Source organism: Lonchura striata, chromosome 35, assembly GCF_046129695.1.
Source record: "Lonchura striata isolate bLonStr1 chromosome 35, bLonStr1.mat, whole genome shotgun sequence".
In the NCBI taxonomy this organism is placed as follows: domain Eukaryota; kingdom Metazoa; phylum Chordata; class Aves; order Passeriformes; family Estrildidae; genus Lonchura; species Lonchura striata.
The window spans coordinates 962,184-977,447 of record NC_134637.1 but is presented as its reverse complement, the minus strand read 5'-3'; the positions used below and the strand labels follow the sequence as shown (position 1 = coordinate 977,447).

The window sequence follows — 15,264 nt, the reverse complement described above, 5'->3', positions numbered from 1 at the left end:
AATATTCCCGAAAATACCCCCCAAAATCCCCCAAAATCCCCCCAAATATTCCCCGAAATACTCCCAAAAATACCCCAAAAATTCCCACAAAAATACCCCAAAATATTCCCGAAAACACCTCGAAATACCTCCAAAAATCCCCCAAAATACCCCCAAAATATTCCTGAAAATCCCCCAAAATACCCCCAAAAATCCCCCAAAATATTCCCGAAAATCCCCCAAAATCCCCCCAAAATATTCCTGAAAATCCACCAAAATACCCCAAAATCCCCCCAAAATACCCAAAAATACCCCCAAAATATTCCCCAAAATCCCCCAAAATATTCCCCAAAATCCACCCAAAAATTCCCACAAAAATACCCCTGAAAATTCCCAAAAATCCACCCAAAAATACCCCAAAATACCCCCAAAATTCCCCCAAAATACCCCCCCAAATACCCCCCAAAAATCCCCCAAAAATCCCAAATTTCCCCCAAAAATCCCCCCAGAAATTCTTAAATTTCCCACAACAATCCCAAATTTCTCCCCCAAAAATCCCCCCAAAAATCCCTCCCAAAATCCCAAATTTTTCCCCCAAAATCCCCCCAAAAATTCTTGAAAATCCCCACAAAAATGCCCCTAAAAATCAAAACATTTTCCCCCAAAAATCCCCGTAAAAATTCCCAAATTTCCCTCCAAAAATTTCCAAAATTCACCCCCAAAAATCCCAAATTCCCGCTCAAAATTTCCAAATTTCCCCCAAAAATCCCAAATTTCCCCTCAATAACCCCAAATTTCCCCCCAAAATTTCCCAGATTTCCCCCCAAAAAATTCCCCAAATTCCCCCAAAAATCCCAAATTTTCCCCAAAAATCTCCCCAAAAATTCCTGAATTTTCCTCAAAAATCCCCCCCAAAACCCCCAAATTTCCCCCTCAAAATTCCCCCCAAAAATTCCAAATTTTCTCCAAAAAACACCCCAAAAATTCCCACATTTCCCCCAAAAATCCCAAATTGCCCCGCAAAAATCCCCAAAAATTCCAAATTTCCCTGCAAAAATCCCCCCCAAAAATTCCAAATTTTTCCCCCAAAATCCCCCCAAAAATTCCCAAATTTCCCCCAAAAATCCCCCCAAAAATTCCCAAAATTCCCCCCAAAAATTCCCCCAAAAATCCCAAATTCCCGCCCAAAATTTCTAAATTTTCACCAAAAATCCCCCCAAAAATCCAAAATTTCCTCTCAAAAAACCCCAAATTTCTCCCCAAAATTTCCCACATTTTCCCCCAAAATCCCAAATTTTCCCCAAAAATCCTGCCAAAAACTCCCAAATTTCCACCCAAAACCTCCCAAATTTCCCCCGAAAAATTCCCAAAATTCACCCCAAAAATTCCCAAAAAATCCCCCCAAAAATTCCCAAATTTCCCCCTCAAAATCCCCCCAAAAATCCCAAATTTCCCCCCAAAAATCCCAAATTTTCCCCAAAAACCCCCCCAAAACTTCCCAAACTTTTCCTCCAAAAATCCCCCCAGAATTCCTAAATTTCCCCCAAAAATCCCCCCAAAAATCCCAAAATCCCCCCAAAAATCCCAAATTTCCCCATAAATCCCCCCCAAAATTCCCCCCCAAAAATCCCCCCCAAAATTCCCAAATTTCCCCCAAAAATCCCAAATTTTCCCCCAAAAATCCCAAATTTTCTGCAAAAATCCCAAATTTCCCCCAAAAATCCCCCCAAAATTCCCAAAATCCCCCCCAAAATCCCAAATTCCCCCGAATCTCCCCAAATTCCCGAATTTGGCTCACCTGCGCAGGTGAGCTCCGGCCCGGCCCCGCCCGCCGGCCCCGCCCCCAAGAAGGAGATCAGCGACATCGCGGCGGCCGCAGAGAGCCTGCAGCCCAAGGGGTACACGCTGGCAACGACGCAGGTGAGCACACCTGGGCACACCTGGGCACACCTGGGTACACCTGGGATACACCTGATATACACCTGGGCACACCTGGGATACACCTGGGTACACCTGGGATACACCTGGGTACAGCTGGGCACACCTGGGCACACCTGGGATACACCTGGGCACACCTGGCACACCTGGGCACACCTGGGCACACCTGAGATACACTTGGGTACAGCTGAGATACACCTGGGCACACCTGAGATACACCTGGGTACACCTGGGGTACCTGGGACTCACCTGGGACTCACCTGGGACTGACTCAACTGGGACTGACTCACCTGGGACACACCTTGGGGTACCTCAGGGTACCTGGGACTCACCTGGGACTCACCTGGGGGTACCTGGGACTCACCTGGGGGTATCTGGGACTCACCTGGGGGTACCTGTGACTCACGTGGGGCTCACCTGTGTCACCTGGGCAGGTGAAGACGCCGATCCCTCACCTGCTGCGGGGCACGCTGCGCGAGTACCAGCACATCGGGCTGGGCTGGGGGCGGGGTTACCTGGGGCTCACCTGGGGGTACCTGTGACACACCTGTGACACACCTGGGGCTCACCTGGGACTGACTGGGACTGACTCAACTGGGACTGACTCACCTGGGACTCACCTTGGGGTATCTCAGGGTACCTGGGACTCACCTGGGACTCACCTGGGGGTACCTCAGGGTACCTGGGACTCACCTGGGACACACCTGGGGGTACCTGGGACTCACCTGGGAGTTCCTGGGACTCACCTGGACCTGACTGGGACTGTCTCAACTGGGACTGACTCACCTGGAAGTACCTGGGACTCACCTGGGGGTACCTGTGACACACCTGGGGCTCACCTGGGGCTCACCTGTCTCACCTGGGCAGGTGAAGACGCCGATCCCTCACCTGCTGCGGGGCACGCTGCGCGAGTACCAGCACATCGGGCTGGGCTGGGGGCGGGGTTACCTGGGGCTCACCTGTGACACACCTGTGGCTCACCTGTGACACACCTGTGACACACCTGTGTCACCTGGGCAGGTGAAGACGCCGATCCCTCACCTGCTGTGGGGCACGCTGCGCGAGTACCAGCACATCGGGCTGGACTGGGGGCGGGGTTACCTGGGGCTCACCTGGGGGTACCTGTGACACACCTGTGACACACCTGTGACACACCTGTCTCACCTGGTCAGGTGAAGACGCCGATCCCTCACCTGCTGCGGGGCACGCTGCGCGAGTACCAGCACATCGGGCTGGACTGGCTGGTGACCATGTACGAGAAGAAGCTGAACGGGATCCTGGCCGACGAGATGGGGCTGGGCAAGACCATCCAGACCATCTCCCTGCTGGCACACCTGGCCTGCGAGAAAGGTACCTGGGCACACCTGGGCACACCTGGGAATGGCTGGGATACACCTGAGATACACCTGAGAGTCATTACACACACCTGGGACACACCTGGGCACACCTGGGATACACCTGAGATACACCTGAGATACACCTGAGACACCTGGGATACACCTGAGACTCATTACACACACCTGGGATACACCTGGGCACACCTGGGATACACCTGGGCACACCTGGGTACAGCTGGGCACACCTGGGATGAGGCTGGGCAAGACCATCCAGACCATCTCCCTGCTGGCACACCTGGCCTGCGAGAAAGGTACCTGGGCACACCTGGGCACACCTGGGCACACCTGAGAGTCATTACACACACCTGAGATACACCTGGGTACACCTGAGATACACCTGAGAGCCGTTACACACACCTGGGATACACCTGAGCACACCTGGGTACAGCTGGGCACACCTGGGATGGGGCTGGGCAAGAGCATCCAGACCATCTCCCTGCTGGCACACCTGGCCTGCGAGAAAGGTAACTCACCTGGGCACACCTGGGCACACCTGGGCACACCTGGGATACACCTGGGATACACCTGGGATACACCTGAGCACACCTGGGTACACCTGAGACACACCTGGGCACACCTGGGCACACCTGGGATACACCTGGGAATGGCTGGGATACACCTGAGACTCATTACACACACCTGGGCACACCTGGGTACACCTGGGCACACCTGGGCACACCTGGGATGGGGCTGGGCAAGACCATCCAGACCATCTCCCTGCTGGCACACCTGGCCTGCGAGAAAGGTACCTGGGCACACCTGGGCACACCTGGGCACACCTGGGAATGGCTGGGATACACCTGAGACTCATTACACACACACCTGGGTACACCTGGGATACACCTGAGACGCCTGGGATACACCTGGGCACACCTGAGAGCCATTACACACACCTGGGATACACCTGAGACACACCTGGGATACACCTGAGCACACCTGGGCACACCTGGGTACGGCTGGGATACACCTGAGACACCTGGGATACACCTGTGACTCATTACACACACCTGGGATACACCTGGGCACACCTGGGATGAGGCTGGGCAAGACCATCCAGACCATCTCCCTGCTGGCACACCTGGCCTGCGAGAAAGGTACCTGGGCACACCTGGGCACACCTGGGATGCACCTCAGAGTCATTACACACACCTGAGATACACCTGGGTATGGCTGGGATACACCTGGGTACACCTGATACTCACCTGAGGTGTTTTGGGGGTGTCTCACCTGTGCTCACCTGCGCAGGTAGCTGGGGCTCACCTGAGCCCGTTTGGGGTGTCTCACCTGTGCTCACCTGCGCAGGTAGCTGGGGCTCACCTGGGACTCACCTGGGACTCACCTGAGGTGTTTTGGGGGTGTCTCACCTGTGCTCACCTGCGCAGGTAGCTGGGACTCACCTGAGGTGTTTTAGGGGGTTCCCAGCACTCACCTGAGCCCATTTGGGGGTGTCTCACCTGTGCTCACCTGCGCAGGTAGCTGGGGCCCTCACCTGGGGCTCACCTGAGCCCGTTTGGGGTGACTCACCTGTGCTCACCTGCGCAGGTAGCTGGGGCTCACCTGAGACTCACCTGGGGCTCACCTGAGCTGTTTTGGGGTGTCTCACCTCTGCTCACCTGCGCAGGTAGCTGGGGCTCACCTGAGCCCGTTTGGGGTGTCTCACCTGTGCTCACCTGCGCAGGTAGCTGGGGCTCACCTGAGGTGTTTTGGGGGTGTCTCACCTGTGCTCACCTGCGCAGGTAGCTGGGACTCACCTGGGACTCACCTGCGCAGGTAGCTGGGGCTCACCTGAGCCCATTTGGGGTGTCTCACCTGTGCTCACCTGCGCAGGTAGCTGGGGCTCACCTGGGGCTCACCTGAGCTGTTTTGGGGTGTCTCACCTGTGCTCACCTGCGCAGGTAGCTGGGGCTCACCTGAGCCCGTTTGGGGTGTCTCACCTGTGCTCACCTGCGCAGGTAGCTGGGGCTCACCTGAGGTGTTTTTGGGGGGTTCCCAGCACTCACCTGAGCCTGGTTTAGGGTGTCTCACCTGTGCTCACCTGCGCAGGTAGCTGGGGCTCACCTGGGGCTCACCTGAGCTGCTTTAGGGGGTTCCCAGCACTCACCTGAGCCCGTTTGGGGTGTCTCACCTGTGCCCCACCTGCGCAGGTAGCTGGGGCTCACCTGAGGTGTTTTGGGGGTGTCTCACCTGTGCTCACCTGCGCAGGTAGCTGGGGCTCACCTGAGCCCATTTCAGGGTGTCTCACCTGTGCTCACCTGCGCAGGTAGCTGGGGCCCTCACCTGAGGTGTTTTTGGGGGGTTCCCAGCACTCACCTGAGCCCGTTTGGGGGTGTCTCACCTGTGCTCACCTGCGCAGGTAGCTGGGGCCCTCACCTGGGGCTCACCTGAGCCCGTTTGGGGGTGTCTCACCTGTGCTCACCTGCGCAGGTAGCTGGGGCTCACCTAAGACTTACCTGGGACTCACCTGGGGCTCACCTGAGCCCGTTTGGGGGTGTCTCACCTGTGCTCACCTGCGCAGGTAGCTGGGGCTCACCTGAGGTGTTTTTGGGGGGTTCCCAGCACTCACCTGAGCCCGTTTGGGGTGTCTCACCTGTGCTCACCTGCGCAGGTAGCTGGGGCCCTCACCTGAGGTGTTTTGGGGTGTCTCACCTGTGCTCACCTGCGCAGGTAGCTGGGGCCCTCACCTGAGGTGCTTTAGGGGGGTTCCAGCAGTCACCTGAGCCCGTTTGGGGTGTCTCACCTGTGCTCACCTGCGCAGGTAGCTGGGGCCCTCACCTGATCATCGTGCCCACCTCGGTGATGCTCAACTGGGAGATGGAGCTCAAGCGTTGGTGCCCCGGCTTCAAGATCCTCACCTACTACGGCGCCCAGAAGGAGCGGCGCCTCAAGAGGCAGGTGAGCGCACCTGGGCGCACCTGGGCACACCTGGGGGGACATGGGCACACCTGGGCACACCTGGGATAGACCTGGGATACACCTGGGATACACCTGGGATAGACCTGGGCACACCTGGGCGCACCTGGGTATGGCTGGGATAGACCTGGGCACACCTGGGCACACCTGGGCACACCTGGGCACACCTGGGATAGACCTGGGATACACCTGGGATAGACCTGGGCACACCTGGGCGCACCTGGGATAGACCTGGGCACACCTGGGCACACCTGGGCACACCTGGGCACACCTGGGATAGACCTGGGCACACCTGGGATACACCTGGGACACACCTGGGATAGACTTGGGCACACCTGGGCACACCTGGGCGCACCTGAGCACACCTGGGGGGACATGGGGACACCTGGGCACACCTGGGCGCACCTGGGCGCAACTGGGCTGTTTTAGTTCCGATTTTTGGGGTTTTTTTGGGGTTTTTTGGGCCATTTTCGATGGGGATTTTTGTCTCACCTGTCTCACCTGTCTCACCTGTGTCCCACCTGTCTCACCTGTCAGGGCTGGACCAAGCCCAACGCGTTCCACGTGTGCATCACCTGGTCCAGGCTGGGCACACCTGGGCACACCTGGGCTGTTTTAGTTCTGATTTTTGGGGCTTTTTTTGGGATTTTTGGGCCGTTTTCGATGGGGATTTTTGCCTCACCTGCCTCACCTGTCTCTCACCTGTCCCACCTGTCAGGGCTGGACCAAGCCCAACGCCTTCCAGGTGTGCATCACCTACAGGCTGGGCGCACCTGGGCACACCTGGGCACGCCTGGACTGTTTTAATTCCGATTTTTTTGGGATTTTTCGGCCGTTTTTGATGGGGATTTTTTCCTCACCTGTCCCACCTGTGTCTCACCTGTGTCTCACCTGTCTCACCTGTCTCTCACCTGTATCTCACCTGTCAGGACTGGACCAAGCCCAACGCCTTCCACGTGTGCATCACCTGGGCACACCTGGGCACACCTGGGCTGTTTTAATCTCGATTTTTTGGGGATTTTTGGGCCGTTTTCGATGGGGATTTTTGCCTCACCTGTCTCACCTGTGTCTCACCTGTCCCACCTGTCAGGGCTGGACCAAGCCCAACGCGTTCCACGTGTGCATCACCTCCTACAAGCTGGTGCTGCAGGACCACCAGGCGTTCCGCAGGAAGAACTGGAAGTACCTGATCCTGGACGAGGCGCAGAACATCAAGAACTTCAAATCCCAGCGCTGGCAGTCCCTGCTCAACTTCAACAGGTGAGCGCCGCACCTGGGCGCACCTGGGCACACCTGGGCACACCTGGGGTGCACCTGGATACACCTGGGGTGCGCCTGGATACACCTGGGGTGCGCCTGGATACACCTGGGGTACACCTGGATACACCTGGAGCACACCTGGGTACACCTGGAGCACACCTGGGTACACCTGGGGTACACCTGGATACACCTGGGGTGCGCCTGGATACACCTGGGGCGAACCTGGATACACCTGGGATGCACCTGGATACACCTGGGGCGAACCTGGATACACCTGGGATGCACCTGGGCACACCTGGGGTGCGCCTGGATACACCTGGGGTACACCTGGATACACCTGGGGTACACCTGGATACACCTGGGGCACACCTGGGCACACCTGGGGCGAACCTGGATACACCTGGGCACACCTGGGATACACCTGGGCACACCTGGATACACCTGGGCACACCTGGGCGCACCTGGGATACACCTGGGCACACCTGGGGTACACCTGGATACACCTGGGGCACACCTGGATACACCTGAGTTACCTGGGACACACCTGAGTTACCTGGGGTACACCTGGGCACACCTGGGCTGCACCTGGATACATCTGGAGCACACCTGGGCACACCTGGGGTGCGCCTGGATACACCTGGGGTACACCTGGGCACACCTGAGTTACCTGGGAGACATCTGAGTTACCTGGGATATACCTGGAGCACACCTGAGTTAGCTGGGATACACCTGGGGTGCACCTGGATACACCTGGGATGCACCTGAGTTACCTGGGACACACCTGGGCACACCTGGGGTGCGCCTGGATACACCTGAGTTACCTGGGATATACCTGGAGCACACCTGAGTTAGCTGGGGTACACCTAGGATACACCTGGGGTACACCTGGGTTAACCGGGATACACCTGGGGCACACCTGGGCACACCTGGGCACACCTGGGCACACCTGGGCTGTTTTAGTTTCGATTATTTGGGGTTTTTAGGCCGTTTTATTTTGGATTTTTTGGGGTTTTTTGGGCCGATTTTGATGGGGATTTTTGCCTCACCTGCCTCACCTGTATCTCACCTGTCCCACCTGTCAGGGCTGGACCAAGCCCAACACCTTCCAGGTGTGCATCACCACCTGGGCACACCTGGGCTGTTTTAGTTCCGATTTTTTGGGGATTTTTGGGCCGATTTCGATGGGGATTTTTGCCTCACCTGCCTCACCTGCCTCACCTGTGCCTCACCTGTCAGGGCTGGACAAAGCCCAGGTGTGCATCACCTCCTACAGGCTGGGCACACCTGGGCTGTTTTAGTTTCGATTTTTTTGGGTTTTTGGGCCGTTTTATTTTGGATTTTTTGGGGTTTTTTGGGCCGTTTTCGATGGGGATTTTTGCCTCACCTGCCTCACCTGTGTCTCACCTGTGTCTCACCTGTGTCTCACCTGTGTCTCACCTGTCAGGGCTGGACCAAGCCCAACGCGTTCCAGGTGTGCATCACCTGGGCACACCTGGGCTGTTTTAGTTCCGATTTTTTGGGGTTTTTTGGAGATTTTTGGGCCGTTTTTGATGGGGATTTTTGTCTCACCTGTCTCACCTGTCTCACCTGTGTCTCACCTGTCTCAGCTGTCAGGGCTGGACCAAGCCCAGGTGTGCATCACCTCCTACAGGCTGGGCACACCTGGGCACACCTGGGCTGTTTTAGTTTCGATTTTTGGGGTTTTTAGGCCGTTTTATTTTGGATTTTTTGGGGATTTTTGGGCCGATTTCGATGGGGATTTTTGCCTCACCTGCCTCACCTGTATCTCACCTGTGTGTCACCTGTATCTCACCTGTTGGGGCTGGATGAAGCCCAACGCCTTCCAGGTGTGCATCACCTGGGCACACCTGGGCTGTTTTAGTTCTGATTTTTTGGGGATTTTTGGGCCGATTTCGATGGGGATTTTTGCCTCACCTGTGTCTCACCTGTGTCTCACCTGTCAGGGCTGGACAATGCCCAGGTGTGCATCACCTCCTACAGGCTGGGCACACCTGGGCTGTTTTAGTTTCGATTTTTGGGGTTTTTAGGCCGTTTTATTTTGGATTTTTTGGGGATTTTTGGCCCGTTTTCGATGGGGATTTTTGCCTCACCTGCCTCACCTGTCCCACCTGTGCCTCACCTGTCCCACCTGCAGCCAGCGGCGGCTGCTGCTGACGGGCACGCCGCTGCAGAACTCGCTGATGGAGCTGTGGTCGCTGATGCATTTCCTGATGCCGAGCGTCTTCCAGTCGCACCGGGAGTTCCGCGAGTGGTTCCACAACCCCCTGACGGGCATGATCGAGGGTAGCCAGGAGTACAACGAGAGCCTGGTGAAACGGCTGCACAAGGTACCTGGGCACACCTGGGCACACCTGGGCACACCTGGGCACACCTGGGCACACCTGGGCACACCTGGGAATGGGTACATAGAGATAGGATACACCTGGGATACACCTGGGCACACCTGGGAATGGGTACATAGAGATGGGATACACCTGGGTTACACCTGAGTTACATTGGGTTACACCTGGGCACACCTGGGAATGGGTACACACACCTGGGCACACCTGGGCACACCTGGGAATGGGTACACACACCTGGGAATAGGTACATAGAGATAGGATACACCTGGGTTACACCTGAGTTACATTGGGTTACACCTGGGCACACCTGGGAATGGGTACACACACCTGGGCACACCTGGGCACACCTGGGAATGGGTACACACACCTGGGATACACCTGGGCACACCTGGGAATGGGTACACACACCTGGGATACACCTGGGTCACACCTGGGCACACCTGGGCACACCTGGGCACACCTGGGAATGGGTACATAGAGATAGGATACACCTGAGTTACACCTGGGATACACCTGGGCACCAGGATCGAGGGCAGCCAGGAGTACAACGAGAGTTTGGTGAAGAGATTGCACAAGGTAACGCACCTGGGCACACCTGGGCACACCTGGGATACACCTGGGCACACCTGGGAATGGGTACACACACCTGGGATACACCTGGGTTACACCTGGGCACACCTGGGATACACCTGGGCACACCTGGGAATGGGTACACACACCTGGGCACACCTGAGCACCAGGATCGAGGGCAGCCAGGAGTACAACGAGAGCCTGGTGAAACGGCTGCACAAGGTAACGCACCTGGGCACACCTGGGCACACCTGGGAATGGGTACACACACCTGGGATACACCTGGGCACCAGGATCGAGGGTAGCCAGGAGTACAACGAGAGTTTAGTGAAGAGATTGCACAAGGTAACGCACCTGGGCACACCTGGGCACACCTGGGCACACCTGGGAATGGGTACACACACCTGGGATACACCTGGGCACCAGGATCGAGGGTAGCCAGGAGTACAACGAGAGTTTAGTGAAGAGATTGCACAAGGTAACGCACCTGGGCACACCTGGGCACACCTGGGCACACCTGGGCACACCTGGGCGCACATGGGAATGGGTACACACACCTGAGTTACACCTGGGCACACCTGAGCGCCAGGATCGAGGGCAGCCAGGAGTACAACGAGAGTTTGGTGAAGAGATTGCACAAGGTAACGCACCTGGGCACACCTGGGCACACCTGGGAATGGGTACACACACCTGGGAATGGGTACACACACCTGGGATACACCTGGGTTACATTGGGTTACACCTGGGCACACCTGGGCACACCTGAGCGCCAGGATCGAGGGTAGCCAGGAGTACAACGAGAGCCTGGTGAAGAGGCTGCACAAGGTACCTGGGCACACCTGGGCACACCTGGGCACACCTGGGAATGGGTACATAGAGATGGGATACACCTGGGTTACAGCTGGGCACACCTGGGAATGGGTACACACACCTGGAATGGGTACGTGTAGATAGGAAACACCTACATTGCATTGGGGCACACCTGGGCACACCTGGGAATGGGTACATAGAGATAGGATACACCTGGGATACACCTGGGCACACCTGGGCACACCTGGGAATGGGTACATAGAGATAGGATACACCTGGGATACACCTGGGCACACCTGGGCACACCTGGGAATGGGTACATAGAGATGGGATACACCTGGGTTACACCTGAGTTACATTGGGTTACACCTGGGCACACCTGGGAATGGGTACACACACCTGGGATACACCTGAGTTACACCTGGGAATGGGTAAATAGAGATGGGATACACCTAAGTTACATTGGGGCACACCTGGGACACACTGGATCACACCTGGCACATGCCAGGACACACCTGGGCACACCTGGGGCATATGTGGGACATGCCAGGGCACACCTGGGACACACCTGGGGCACACTGGATCACACCTGGGACACCTGGGGCACACCTGGGACACACCTGGGGTGTGTCAGGTCACACCTGGGGCACACTGGATCACACCTTGGCACACCTGGGGCACACCTGGGACATGCTGAGGCACATTGGGTCACATCTGGGCCACACTGGATCACCCCTGGGCACACCTGGGGCACACCTGGGGTGTGTCAGGGCACACCTGGGGACACCTGGGACACCTGGGGCACACTGGATCACCCCTGGGCACACCTGGGGCACACCTGGTGTGTTTTGGGGCACACCTGGGCACACCTGGGGCACACTGGGACACACCTGGGCACACCTGGGGCACACCGGGCCACCCCCGGGGCGTGTCGGGTCCCACCTGGGCACACCTGGGGCACACTGGGTCACACCTGGGCACACCTGGGGCATATGTGGGACATGCCAGGGCACACCTGGGACACCTGGGGCACACTGGATCACCCCTGGGCACACCTGGGGCACACTGGATCACACCTGGGCACACCTGGGGCACACTGGGACACACCTGGGGCACACCTGGGGCACACCTGGTGTGTGTTGGGGCACACCTGGGCACACCTGGGCCACACTGGGCCAGCCCCGGGGCGTGTCGGGTCCCACCTGGGCACGCCCGGGCACACCTGAGCAGGTGCCCCCGCAGGTGCTGCGGCCGTTCCTGCTGCGCCGCCTCAAGGTGGACGTGGAGAAGCAGATGCCCAAGAAGTACGAGCACGTGCTGCGGTGCCGCCTGTCCAAGCGCCAGCGCTTCCTCTACGACGACTTCATGGGCCAGGCCAGGTGAGGGCACACCTGGGCACACCTGGGCACTCACCTGGGCACACCTGGGGGACAAAAATCCCGAATTTCCTGGGAAAATCTGCACAAATTGCACAAAATTCCATCAAAATTCACCCAAAATTCACCTTTTTGAGGATTCTGGCAATGTCATGGGCCAGGCCAGGTGAGGGCACACCTGGGCACACCTGGGCACACCTGGGCACTCACCTGGGGGCCAAAAATCCCGAATTTCCTGGGAAAATCTGCACAAATTGCATGAAATTCTGTCAAAATTCCATCAAAATCCACCCAAAATTCACCTGTTCAAAGTCTCTGATGGTGCCAGGGGTCAGGGCAGGTGAGGGCACACCTGGGCACACCTGGGCACTCACCTGGGCACTCACCTGGGGGCCAAAAATCCTGAATTTCCTGGGAAAATCTGCACAAATTGCACAAAATTCCATCAAAATTCACCCAAAATTCACCTTTTTGAGGATTCTGGCAATGCCATTGGCCAGGCCAGGTGAGGGCACACCTGGGCACACCTGGGCACTCACCTGGGCACACCTGGGGGCCAAAAATCCCGAATTTCCTGTGAAAATCTATTCAAATTTCATCAAAATCCATCCAAATCCACCCAAAATCCACCCAAATTCACCTGTTCAAAGTCTCTGATGGTGCCAGGGGTCAGGCCAGGTGAGGGGCACACCTGGGCACACCTGGGCACTCACCTGGGCACACCTGGGCACTCACCGGGGCACTCACCTGGGGGCCCAAAAAATCCCGAATTTCCTGTGAAAATCTGCACAAATTCCAGCCAAATTCCACCCAAAATTCACCCAAATTCACCTGTTCAAAGTCTCTGATGGTGCCAGGGGTCAGGCCAGGTGAGGGGCACACCTGGGCACACCTGGGCACACCTGGGGGGCCAAAAATCCCGAATTTCCTGGGAAAATCTGCACAAATTGAACAAAATTCCATCAAAATCCACCCAAAATTCACCTTTTTGGGGATTCTGGCAATGCCATTGGCCAGGCCAGGTGAGGGCACACCTGGGCACACCTGGGCACTCACCTGGGCACACCTGGGGGCCAAAAATCCCAAATTTCCTGGGAAAATCTGCACAAATTTCATCAAAATCCACCGAAATTCACCCAAAATTCACCTGTTCAAAGTCTCTGATGATGCCAGGGGTCAGGCCAGGTGAGGGCACACCTGGGCACACCTGGGCTCACCTGGGCACACCTGGGCACACCTGGGCACACCTGAGAGCCCCAAACTCACCTGGGACCCCAAAAAACCCCCAAATTCTCTCTTAAACCCCTTTAAATCCCCAAATTTCCTCCAGAATTCCCGCGGGTTTTCCGTCTTTGCCCCCAGGTGTGCCCAGGTGTGCCCAGGTGTGCCCAGGTGACCCCGAATTTCCTTCCCCAGAACACCTGGCTCCACCCTGGACCCCCAAATTTCCCCTTAAACCCCCAAATTTCCCCTTTGAACCCCTCCCAAATTCCCCAGGTGACCCCCAGGTGAGCTCAGGTGTGTTCAGGTGAGCTCAGGTGATTTTTGTGTCCATTTTTGACCACCAAGGCCCCCCTGGACCCCCAAAATTCCCCTTAAATCCCCTCCCAAATTCCCCAGGTGAGCTCAGGTGACCCCCAGGTGCGCCCAGGTGCGCCCAGGTGCACCCAGGTGCACCCAGGTGACCCCAAATTCCCCCCCCTGCAGCACCAAGGCCACCCTGGACCCCCAAATTTCCCTTTCAAACCCCTCCCAAATTCCCCAGGTGAGCTCAGGTGAGCTCAGGTGAGCTCAGGTGCCCCCAGGTAACTTCTCCATTTGTTTTTGACCATCAGGACCACCCTGGACCCCCAAATTCTCCATTAAACCCCCAAAATTCCCCTTCAAACCCCTCCCAAATTCCCCAGGTGAGTTCAGGTGAGCTCAGGTGAGCTCAGGTGAGCTCAGGTGATTTTTGTGTCCATTTTTGACCACCAAGGCCCCCCTGGACCCCCAAAATTCCCCTTAAATCCCCTCCCAAATTCCCCAGGTGAGTTCAGGTGCGCCCAGGTGACCCCCAGGTGCGCCCAGGTGACCCCCAGGTGCGCCCAGGTGCGCCCAGGTGACCCCGGTTCCCCCCGCAGCACCAAGGCCACGCTGGCCAGCGGGCACTTCATGAGCGTGATCAACGTGCTGATGCAGCTGCGCAAGGTGTGCAACCACCCCGACCTGTTCGAGCCCCGCCCCGTCACCTCGCCGCTCGTCACACCTGGCCTCAGCCTGGGCGCCCCCGCGCTGGTGCTGCGGGCGCTGGAGCCGCACCCCTTCCAGGTGAGACACACCTGGGCAGGTGAGACACACCTGGGACAGGTGAGAGATACCTGGGATACACTTGGGACAGGTACAGACACACCTGGGACAGGTGAGACACACCTGGGGTGGGTGGGAGACAGGTGAGAGACACCTGAGATAGGTGAGAGACACCTGGGACAGGTACAGACACACCTGGACAGGTACAGACACACCTGGGGTGGGTGGGAGACACACCTGGACAGGTACAGACACACCTGGACAGGTACAGACACACCTGGCCTCAGCCTGGGCGCCCCCGCACTGGTGCTGCGGGCGCTGGAGCCGCACCCCTTCCAGGTGAGACACACCTGGGCAGGTGAGACACACCTG

General features: G+C 57.3%; 1 protein-coding gene across 1 annotated transcript in view; it reads left to right on the top strand.

The window, feature by feature from the left end:
- Positions 1 to 15,264, top strand: part of SRCAP (Snf2 related CREBBP activator protein) — a 90,950-nt gene that overhangs the window by 22,530 nt on the left and 53,156 nt on the right. Inside the window, exons 10-19 of the mRNA XM_077789550.1 lie at positions 1,786 to 1,899; positions 2,785 to 2,889; positions 3,090 to 3,267; positions 3,775 to 3,778; positions 4,353 to 4,408; positions 6,070 to 6,206; positions 7,315 to 7,484; positions 9,640 to 9,832; positions 12,470 to 12,606; positions 14,727 to 14,913. Coding sequence (XP_077645676.1) covers positions 1,786 to 1,899; positions 2,785 to 2,889; positions 3,090 to 3,267; positions 3,775 to 3,778; positions 4,353 to 4,408; positions 6,070 to 6,206; positions 7,315 to 7,484; positions 9,640 to 9,832; positions 12,470 to 12,606; positions 14,727 to 14,913 — 1,281 coding nt within the window. The remainder of the gene's footprint in view (positions 1 to 1,785; positions 1,900 to 2,784; positions 2,890 to 3,089; positions 3,268 to 3,774; positions 3,779 to 4,352; positions 4,409 to 6,069; positions 6,207 to 7,314; positions 7,485 to 9,639; positions 9,833 to 12,469; positions 12,607 to 14,726; positions 14,914 to 15,264) is intronic.